The sequence below is a fragment of the Vanacampus margaritifer genome, chromosome 12 (assembly GCF_051991255.1).
Source record: "Vanacampus margaritifer isolate UIUO_Vmar chromosome 12, RoL_Vmar_1.0, whole genome shotgun sequence".
Lineage (NCBI taxonomy): Eukaryota > Metazoa > Chordata > Actinopteri > Syngnathiformes > Syngnathidae > Vanacampus > Vanacampus margaritifer.
The window spans coordinates 3783204-3794806 of record NC_135443.1 but is presented as its reverse complement, the minus strand read 5'-3'; the positions used below and the strand labels follow the sequence as shown (position 1 = coordinate 3794806).

Below are 11603 nucleotides of genomic sequence, written 5' to 3'. Positions count from 1 at the left end.
AAAAAAAAAAGAAGCAGATTACCAATTAATCTGCCGATTATTTAAAAATATACATTTAATGCATAACATTCTGTTCCCACAGCAATTGTGTATGAATATTTGTTATTTGAAGGAAAAACACTCCCGAAGTCGATGCTAACTTCCGGTTAGCATTTGAATGGGATCTTCCCTTCACTTTGAGCATTAGCGCTTCGCTAGCCATGTTTTAAAAACTAAGCAAGTTTTGTATTTAAATATACAATGGATGTAATTCTTGTCGTCCTGTGTTTAGTTTTACGGTTAACTCCAACTGGGGTGTCATTAAACAGCTTAAAGGATGGTTAGGGACAACAGAATAACCAGAATAACATATCCTACACAATTGCTAGTTGCTAATGCTACGCAAGCAAATCGATGCATTCAGGGTACGTTCACAGCGTCGGAAACTTTGTTTTTCTCCGATGATAGTGTTTTAAGAGGAAAAGAATCAGCCATTTGGCTCAATAGCCGATTGTTTTGGCCGATTGAACAAAAGAACACTCAGAAACCCTTTGCCCCAATTTCTTTTTGGCAGTTTCAATGCCAACACACACACAAGATCAAGTTGTAGACGTAATATGAGTCACCTGTTTTGTCCTCTGTGTTCACAGGCCCAGGAGTTGGGTCCGCAGCTTGAGTCAATTTAGTTTCAATCTCAACTTGGACCTGCTCCGGAGACACGCTGGATGTGGCGTGACCATTCTGGATTTCCCTGCTGACGGGCTCGTCTGCTGAAGACATATGAAGAAATATCATCGGCTCCATTTCCTTTTGCAGACCTCCACTATGGTTGAACATTAACAAGTACATCTAGCTCCAGTCCTGTAGGTGGCGGTAATTGTAAAGTAGACAAACCTTGTTCTGGGACGAGCACTCCTTTCTTGATTAGCTCCTCTCTTGTTTGTCTCGTTGAGATTTTTCTCTCCAAAACTGCACAAACCAACCAACAACTTCCAAGGTCAAATGCCATCGGTCTGCTTGAAATGCAAAGCCACAAAAGGTCACCTTTGGAAAGATCCTGGAACCGGTCGCTGCTCTTCTTCTTCCTCCACTTCCAGGGTTTGAAGAGTCGCCCGAAAGTGGACAGCTTGCCTCGCTGCTGCCGTGACCCGGGCACATTATGGGCGTCGGAACCGCTGTCCACTACCACGTCGCAGCTGGCAAGTGATGACGATTTCTCCAAACCATCAACTGGAGGGAACGTAGGGACAAAATTGATCAGTGACTTTGAAACAAAACACTACAAGATGTCATTTTGTTAAGTTGTACTGTTATGTTTTTAAATATATTTGACTGATATGATCATTTTCTTTCCAGCATGTTGTTTAATTTATTCATCCATCAGGTAGTAGTCCCTTAGGTGCTCCAAAAATCTTAATAAACTATGCTTCCAACTTTGTGGAAATAACCAGTCTACCACACAAGGTTCACAAAGGGATGCTTTTTGGAGATGAATGTTGTTTGAAAGAACCCAATTAACTCTTTGACTGCCAGACGTTTTCAGAAAAGGGATGCCGTGGGTGCCAGCCGATTTTAAGCATTTTGACTGATCTTTCAAGGTCCATAGAAAATTATGTGTTTGGACTATGGAAACACACATACTGCCAAAACAAGATTGGACTCTCATCTTCCATCAGAAAAAAAAAGTTTGTTTCTACCTTATTCCGTTTTTGAGTAATCAACAATAGAAAATGGTTAGTTTCACCGGTTTTGAAAAAAAACGTCTTTTAACGTCTTTGGCACTCCTCCATAGGATTTTACGAAACGTTATTTAACGTTTTTGGCAGTCAAAGAGTTAAAACAATTAATATGAATTAAACTGAAACTGAGCACCCTTCCAACATCATAAAAGGGACAACTCAACTCAAAACAGACCAACTCTTCAATTTTCATTTCTTCTAGGTGGAAAGGAAGCGTGTCCTGATACTCGCGTCTATTTTAGGAACGCTACAAAGCTCGTGTATCTTCACCAGGCGGAGAAAACACGCAGTTTTCACTTCTCCCAAAATGATTCAGGCGACCGGCTGTCGAATAACGTGGAGAGAAAATGACAGAGTGCACAACGTGGCAATTAATGAAGACATGAAAAGTACACGGAGAGCTTTGGCCACTCCCCAGACACTCATTTTCGCCTTTCATACACATTGGCACATAACTCCTGTATTGGTATAGAACAGCGGCGGGCAAACTTCTGTTCTCATGGGGGATTTTGACCCCTGGTCGCCCACCATTCATTTAAATGGGGGATTTCGACCCCTGCTCGCCCGCCATTCATTCCTATGGGGGAATTTAGACCCCTGGTCGCCCCGCACGCCTTACTCCGCCTGCGACACGCGCCGGAAGGCGCAGTGAGTACGTCCCACGGCCCCGGGGTAAGCGGCGATGTCAAAGCGGGGGGAGGGGTTTGGTCGACCCGGACCGACCGGGACCGGAGCCCCTTTTTATTTATATATATATATATATATATATATATATATATATATATATATATTCTTTTTTTCAGTTAAAAAAGGTGCAATTAGTAAAATAATTCATTTTGTATTTGTTTAATTTAATTATTTATAATTATTTGGCTAGAATAACAGAAGCTAAAATCCAAACAAAGCGGCTTCCGACCCTTCCCAAAATGCCTCGATTAGTTAAATGTCCGTCAATCGGCCTCCTCTTCTCCCAGCACAAGGGTTCCTTACAACTGCTGACTCGACAGCTCCATTTCACAGTGGATTTCACAATGTGGGCGTTCCACTTTGAAGCAGATGACTCGCAACGTCATGCCAGATGGGTGAGTAAGGAAGTGGTTGCATGCAACAACTTTACAACAGATGCTTCAAAGTAAAGTCACCGCGTGCCGGATTACTCAGCAAAGCAAATTGTGCTTGTTAGTGTTAATTCTAAAAAAAGAAAAGTAGTAACAGACGGTAACATTAAAGAGAAACAATGATTTGGTGGGAAATAGAGGAAAAATTTGCCGCGGCCGCCTCAGAATGGACTTATTCACAATTCCACAAACGGCCCGTTGAATTTTAACGGAGCCATCAAAACAAAGAAACAGAGTAAAACATAAACAATATGGCCACATATCAGGAACTAACCATTCAGAGGAAAGTTTTTGTCCAAATTAAATTAAGGCACCAACGGGAGTTAAACAAATTTAAGATTTTTTTAATGTTAACTCATTCCCTCCCAGCCATTTTCACTGAAGCAACCCCCTTCGCTCCCGGCTGTTTTACTGGATTTTGACTCATTTTGCAAGGCCCATAGAATATTGTGTTCTATTGCTATAAAAACATGGAACCTACCAAAAGAAAGATTAGAGTCTCTTCTACCGTTTTGCAGGAATTAGCATTCGAATATAGCTAAGTTTAATCAATATTCACATTCCTGGTGAAAATACTGTCAAAAAGAGCTTGTTGGAACGTGGCCCTGCCTGATCTCTTATACTCTGTTGCCACCTGCTTGCCGTTTTTTGTAATAATTACCATTGTTTTAAGCCACATCTTCATGTCAGAGGCTGAAAAAAACAAACAAGCAGTCAAACTGGTCGCTTCAAACCAAAATGGCTGACTTGCTATGTTTTTCAGACACGCTTCTTGAGACTTTTTTTTTGTAGGTCTACTACTTGTGATAGACATTTGCACCAAATATCATGTTGCTAAGTGAAAATGGCATTGGGGCCAAATTTTTCTAAACATTTCCAGACTTCTACAAGAATTACGTTTTTATTTTTGATGATCGTCTTAGCTCGGGAAAGCCCTGGAAATGAAACGAAGCCATTTTAAAAGATTCAGGCCTCATAACAGGAACATGTGCTGACGAGGAGGTGGACGAATAGGAGAAGGGGGAAAGGGAGAGGCTTCCTTCCTTCACGGTGTGACATTGGTTTGGCAAGGACCACGCTTTACAAACAGGAAGAAGATAGAGGCTGGAAAAGCGTGGAAAACGCTAACATGCAAAATAAAAAAAAAGTGGGTCACAAGAGGTACGCAAACGCTTTCAAACCTTCCTCAGAAAATAAAATCGCCTTAAACTTGCAATCTGCATGTACGTGCCAAAATGTGAAACTGTAACTGAGTGAGGCAGAATCACTTCCCTTTCCTCTCGGTTGCATAGATTAAGCATTTTAAGAATGTCGCAACACAATTATGTAACCCATAATGCAGTGTAAGTGCATTACCAAACAAGAACAAAAGAAGTTTATTCACCATAAGCTCTCCCAGGGTAGCAAATACTCCCATAAAAATGACACTAATGTTTATTTTTTGATAAGCGTGCAGGCTATAAAGAAGTGCATGAAAACACTGCAGCGCTTTCTTTTTTAAAAAAAAATACATTTGTATTGGGAGGTGCAACTAGAGGCAATTTGAAAGAAACAAATCACCTATGGAACTCTCAAATATGCAACAAGCACTGAGCCGGTCTCTTGCACAACGAAGCTACAGTTTATCTAGCGAGTTGTGTTGCAAGTCTGTTGATGTTCTTGACAGAAGTTGTGAATGGACTATGCTGTCAGAAAAATATGTCAACACCTTGAAAAAAAAAAATTGCTTCAAGTTGTCTGTTGCTATTCCCAGTTCAAGTTTACCATCAAATTAAATACAAAAAAAGAGAATTACACTTATTATATTATAGTATTTTAAATAAATTGAACGCCATAAACGTGCTAATGAAACAAGCACTACGGTTCCTGTATTATAAACCTCTAAACAACAAATATTTGAACACAATGTGAATGGTATACCCAACAATAGTGCGTTTTTTGAGGAAAAAATACTATTATTACAGCTTGCTGAGTAATGTGGTGGCTAAAGGTGGCTGCCACAAGTATATTTATTCCACACAGGAAATCTAGAGCATATCAGTGAGGCATACGTGCCCAAGTACCAGGCCGTAGTCCACTTGACGTTTTTGATTGCTGCAAAGAAATTGCACACCAAATCAGTACATTTGCGGGAAAATAGCTGTCAGTTGAAACAGTCAATATTGCGTGACCTGTGCAAAACAGTTGCACGCTTGTCTCTGCGAGTTTGCAAGACCTAATGTTTGCTTTGAAAATAGTCTGTCAAGTCCAACAGGTTCCTCCGTGCAGATCTGACTGTACCGAGATCAGCTGCAGAACTCTACCTCTCGGTCTGTTCTTTGATAAGGAGCCAACAACCATAAGGTGGGGTGTGTTACTTAAAAAAGTCAAGTCACCCACGCTTTGCGCGTTCTTTACACAAAGGGACGAGTCAAGCTATTTGTAAACACTTCCACGGGCGTGTGCGCAAGCGGTGTCACATTTAACCAAACGAACGTCGAAAAAGTTTTTACTTTATTTTGACTCGTTTAAGCTAGCATGGAAGCTAGCTTGAAAGTTGCCCCCTGGGCGGAAATTGCGACTTGTAGAACCTCCAAACCACAAAGACAGAAACAAAAAAAAAAAAGTGAAGTCACATTAATGGGGGGGTTAGAGAGGGAGGGGGGCGAGGGGGAAAGACTCACCACTCGCTGTGTGAGACACGGCAGACACAGCGGTCTGGCCCATATTCGGCGTCACCGGCGGAGCTCCGGTGGAGGCGAGTGCCCCCCTCTATCCTTAACCCGCAATCACCGCTCCCTATCGCCGCATAAATCCCGTGCACAGCCGCTGTGAGAGTTCATGTCGGCTGGAAAGGAAACTTTTTTCTTTTTTTCTTTTTTTTTTCGGCCGACTGACGGCACTGGAGTTGCTGCTGTTAGGTCACAATTTCCCCTCCCACCCGTGTCCTGCTCTCCTCCTCTTCCTCTGCGGTGGTGGATGCTTCTCATTCCTCTAAGCAGATTAGAAGCGCTGCTTGCTGCCTGCTGGGGCCCCAAAGGTGAAGGTTGACTGTCACCTTTAGGCACAGGAGAGAGCGAAAACGACCTGGAAAACCTCAATTAAGTCCCGAATTTCGTGGGGGTAGCTTGAGTGTTTAAAATAAATAAATAAAATCAATTCATTCAGAGCATTTTGACAGGTTAAATGTGTGAAATCACAGGAAGGCCCAGGGGCCAGATATGGACCACCTCGCCATTTATTGTGGCCCACAAAAGCAAATTATTTTTCTTGGTAAAATATCCAAATAGCAAATTCCTTTTTAAAAACATTGGGATATTGCATTTTTTGTTATTAAGCCCGCTTAAAAAATAAATAAATGTAATCATATTTAAATAGTTTTTCCTGGTCTCTTTTTTTTTTTCCAAAACTAGTTATTTAATATGAGCCAATCATACATTTATTTGGGCTCACTCTTCACAGTCATTACTAGAAAACCATTGCTACGATGTGGCTTGCAACAAAAATGAGCCTGGCTAACACCCTACACCAAACATACAAATAAAAGTTTAGAATCTCCCACCCATTTTGTTGAAAAAACATAATTTACAAGTATACTTGTACTATACCCGGAAGTAAAAACAAAAAACTGAGATGTGGTTGTATAAGTGTGCACACCCTCTTATAGCTAGCAATGTGGCTGTGTTCAGAATTGACCGATAACATTAAAACTTGCCCCTGCACCCCAAATAAAGTTCAGATGTTCTAAAAGGGGGTGACACAGTGACCGAGTAGATGGGGCCTCAAGTCCGGGTTCTGGCCTTCCTATTTGGAGTTTGCATAGTGTTCTTCTGCTTATAAAGGTTTTTTCCCCCCATATATTCTGGTTTCCTACCGCAATTCCTAAAACATGCTATAGGTCAATTGATGACTCTTGTGTATGTGCTGCTTCCAGACTAAACATACTTTTACTGTCTTAATGGGCTGGAACATATTAATAGCGTTTCAATTCATTTAAATAGTGAGACAGATAATACACAAGCACATTGAGTTATAGTGAACTTGTAAGTCAAAGCACCACTGTACAGTAAACCCCAACAATGTCTGTTTTCCCTCAAATTGGCATTTGCTACAAAACTGAAAGAGGAACAAACAAGCACGTGGCATAAATATCACCATGTCGGAATTTCCAGTTTTCTATCAGTTCTATTATTCCACTTCAGCAGTCGGAAACCTCTGATAGTTTTGTTTTCGAAAAGCAAATTCAGCGTGAAGAGGGTTCTTTTGATAATTTTTTTTTTTTAGTCATAATACAAGTGTTTTATATCAGCTGCATGACCTCAGGGTGGCTAGCTGGCCGATCACACGCTCCTGCTTAGAGCTGATAAAAAGCAAACAGTAGCCTGTGTGTGCGCTTGCGCATGCTCGTGTGTTCTGTCATCACTGTTGACAGGGTGCGAGTTGAGACCTTGCAGAGCACAGCCGCGCTCCAACTACATTTCAGTTAAGACCAATGGTGCCATCTAGTGCTAAGAAGCGCCACAAGTATGAAGTGTTTGTTGTTTCTTTCAAAGTACAAGTCAATACGCCCTATCCTCATGGAATTAAAGTGTAAAATGCAGAGCTTGTAAACATACTCTCATACTATCAAAACACAGCAGAGTGTATCTGCCTGTTTAACCCATTAAAGTAGACCCTAAAGAGGCCTCTTTCTTTTTTTTTAATAATGAAAAGACCTCATCGTGCAGTTTAAGGCACATTCCCTTCCTTTAAACATGGAGAGTGAATTACAAAGTAGCCTCGGTCCAGAATATTGAAAAATAATTCCAGTAAGTTAGATACCAGCTGTCAAACTTACTTACCAACCGGTGTACGGCGGCCAGACACTCACTCGTTGGTCATGCTAACAGGTATCCGCGACCCGCTAGCCATTCATATTGGAGACTTTTGCCGTATCATACGACGTAATTAATTAGCGGTTTCTTAGCGTCCTAAATTAGCAATTGAACATGAGTTTGGGATAGTGTTGATGTTGGTCGCAACTACAATGTCAATCAACTACAATAAAGAAACGTCTAAAAGTCAAGCAAGCCATCACGCCACGACATGGGTGAACTTCAAAGTAAAAGTGTACTAAGGCTATTTGCATTGCCGTCAATGTATTACTCTATTTGATAAACATTATTTTGAAGTTAGGTTTAGCGTGTTTTGTTGAGTATGTTTCAGCTTCCTTGACATGTCAGAATGGTATCTACTGTGGGACTTTTTGCCCCCCCCCCCCCACCAACCAATCCACGGATCTGACGTGATCCGAACCATGGGGCCTGATCCGAACCCACCACGGATCAAATATGATCCGTTGCACCCCTATGCCAAACACATAGTTCTGCCTCTGATATTGACTGATGTTGGTTCAGTTTGCTGTCTATATTTAAAGTGAATTAATGGACTAGCCCATCAAAATTGTGGGCCTATCTCTTGGGGTAAAAATGGAGGAAAGTAATAATTAAAAAGCACTGCATCTGCCCCAAAAGACACCGGCCCACCGGGCATCGGCCCTGTATGCCAGATGGCCAGTCCAGCCCTGCAATGAACCTAACATGCAAACCTAGAAAGTCAAGACTGTGAGGCAGGCATGCTAATGCTAAACACTAGGCCACTGTGTGGCCCGTCACATAATATATCTCCTTAAAAGCTGAAAGGATGTACTGTACTTCAATCCCGTTTGACTTCAAATCAATTATGGTGTTGTATAATAAAAGCAAAGTGGTCAAGAGGGCATGCCTTCCAGTCACAAGTACATCAAGGTGACATTTTTAGGGACGGCGTCATGATTTTAAATAACAGCGTTCACCCGAGGGATCCTGACCTTCTTATTGACCGGAGGAGGAAAGGGCTGAGGGGAAAAAGGCAGTCATCAAATATTTAAAAGGTGGCCTCAGCGGAACACGGGGCTAATAATTGTTTAAGTGCTACTTTTGAGAGCCTCCACCCTCCCACCTTGACTAATTTATTCAACAAAATTGCACAGTAGGATTTTGTCAAGTAATGACGATCCACTCTTTCCTTACAGTTGCAGCTTTCAATATGATTATTTTCGGTACCTTAAAACAAAACCTGCAAAGTCTTTTGGCAGTATTACAGGACTGGTTACTGTCATGTCTCTCGCTCTTCCCATCCGCCCCGGCCAGCGTGCCTGCAACCCGATCTCCTGTTTGTTGTATACTGTTTGGCACGAGCCATAATGCTAAAATGTTGCCTGTATTAAATCAATAGCTGACATCCTGCCAGACGGCCAGCCGGAGAGCTGGAGCAAAGCGCTTGCGATAAAGAGCGAGAGGCGGCGACAGACCGTGGCCGAGCGGCGTTTGGTAACCGGCGCTGAATAAAGGCCTTCGGTTTGCGGGGAAATGAGGCGGCGCGCGCTTGCAGACACTTGTATTAGAATGAGGAGAATAAACAAATGAGCATTCCTTCCTGCTCCTTCATATTATTCTATATACAGTCACATCTCAACTGAGTACAAACATTGAAGTCTCATTTGAGCAGTTGAGGCCTGCTTTATTACTCAAACAAAGGTGTGATATGGTTTGTTTTGAAAGCACTACCACTGGCTGATGGTGGTTGATTTGCGGCTCGGGAGGTGTAAAAGGTTTGTCAGGAAAGTTCCAGGACTGGTGCAGCTGAAGATATATTTCAAATCCAAACTCCACACTAAAAGGTTTGCCCCTCAAAGTAATCTCTTTGGCGTCTATGGTACACTCTAAAAACAGTTGTGCCAAAAATAACCCAACTATGAGTAAAAAATGGACCGATCCTCTACTTGGGTCAATTTGATCCAACTTTGAGTCAAGAAATGGTGTCAAACAACTCATACATATTGGTCAGATCCTTTACTTGGGTCATAAAACTGGGTAATTTTGTATAAAACAAATTGACCCATAAAGTGGATCGGTCCATTTTTGATCTTTAATTGGGTTAACTTTTGACCCAACTGTTTTTAGAGTGTACTTCCGCATCCTCTGGACCTCCAGCACGGCGATGTTCTTCTTGGCCAGGAACTGTCAGATGCTCAGGGCATTGTGAGCAGGTGCGTTGTCAATGTGAAGCAGTGTCCCGCAACAATTCCAGCCTCGTCTTGCAGAATGGACAAAGCAAACGGCGCAGGATTTCTTTTTCGGCATGCTTGTTGATTAAATGGGCCTCATAAAGTGGAAAACTTGTAATTTGCATTTTGGGTTTGAAATTCATCTTTTCTGACACTGGAACTTTTCTGACACAACTTGTTCAGCAGTTATTACATTGTGGTTCTATTACCCTCAAAATAAATAGTTTGGTGCCAAGAGGTGGCAACCCACTCCATACACTCTAAAAACAGTTGGGTCAAAAGTAACCCAATTATGGATTAAAAAAAAAAAGAACCGATCCACTTAATGGGTCAATTTGACCCAACTTTCTGGGTTGTTTTATACAAAAGGACCCACTTTTTTGACCCAAGTAAAAGATCAGACCAATATTTATGAGTTGTTTTACACTGAAAGACCCATTTCTTGACTCAAAGTTGGGTCGAATTGACCCAAGTAGAGGAACTGTTTTTAGAGTGAAGCTGGATGAAAACCTTGACCCTACATGCTGGGTCAAATCCTCAACCCAATGCAGTGGGCATAAATAACCCAGCAACGGCTTGGTCCCTTTTGGACCCAACACTGGTATGTGGTTGGTCAGTCCTCCTCTTGCCCTCAAGTAAACCAGAGGTCTCTCAACCTCATCACAAAACAAGGATGCGCCACAATATAAAAGACTGTCAACACAGGGCAGTGAAGTTGAGTGGAGGTCAGGTTAGCCCGTCTGCCTTATAGTTAAGAAGTTCTGGGTTCGAATGTCGGCCCAGGCCCTGGAATTTGCATGCTCTTTCTGTGCTTGTGAGTTTTTTTTTCTCCAGGTATTCTAAATTGTCCATAGGTTTGAATCAGAATGGTTGTTTATGCAATAGATTGTCATTTAACACAACCAGTACTGAAGTGAAATTGTCGTGTACATACCGTAGATTTAATTTATGCTTGGATTTGTTCGCTAAAATGTATTTTTTTTATTTTATTAAAATGATCTACTCATCAGTCATTTTTTTAGTTTACGTTTGACTGGAATGCACTGAGGTCAGAACTAGTGAGCGCCAAGTAGAACATTTCCATCAAACACGAGGAAAATGAAAGTGAACAGCAGGTACAGTATGTTGTTTTAAACGCAACAAATAAATCTGACAGGTGAAAAAGTCCTTACTTGACTGGTTGAACCGAGCCTTAGTTACTGACTCCACTGTTATGTCAAGCTGGAATGTCGCATCTCACACGCCTCGTAAAACAGACAACATGAATCATGCGTGAGATGAGAATAAAAGAGCGGTTAAAGCGAGCCTTTTAAATCCTTTAAAGGTCCCTCACAATTACTGTAGGTGGAAGGAGGTGGGCGTGAGAAACGAAGCTTACGACGACGACTGTCAAAACATCTTTTCTCACATGGCACAATGATTATAAGAAAATGGCACATTTCAACATGCTTTGACGCATTGAATGGGACTGATAATTCACTTGAAGGTTACTAAAGAGCAAAGACAATTTCTCAATAGAAATCCGCACACGAGTGAACATATTTACAATAATTCCAACATTGTTTTTCTCTTCTGTTTAGCACACAACGAATAAGAGTGCCTACATGAAATCAGATTACCTTATGTAGGCCTCCTAAAGCCACGAAAACAACCACACATATGACCTGTGTTATTCTAATAGACCCAATACGACCACTAACA

At 41.6% G+C, this 11603-nt stretch overlaps 1 protein-coding gene across 5 annotated transcripts in view; it reads right to left on the bottom strand.

Moving 5' to 3' along the window:
* Positions 1-11603, bottom strand: part of phactr2 (phosphatase and actin regulator 2) — a 28994-nt gene that overhangs the window by 11004 nt on the left and 6387 nt on the right. For 3 of the 5 annotated variants that reach the window (XM_077581149.1, XM_077581145.1, XM_077581146.1), the window contains 3 exons: positions 1024-1209; positions 874-948; positions 606-749 (listed from right to left, as the gene is read on the bottom strand). In XM_077581149.1, the coding sequence (XP_077437275.1) occupies positions 606-749; positions 874-948; positions 1024-1209 (405 nt within the window). Of the gene's footprint in view, positions 1-605; positions 750-873; positions 949-1023; positions 1210-5499; positions 5790-11603 lie in introns of those variants that run through there. The other 2 variants (XM_077581148.1, XM_077581147.1) reach the window with 2 other exon arrangements.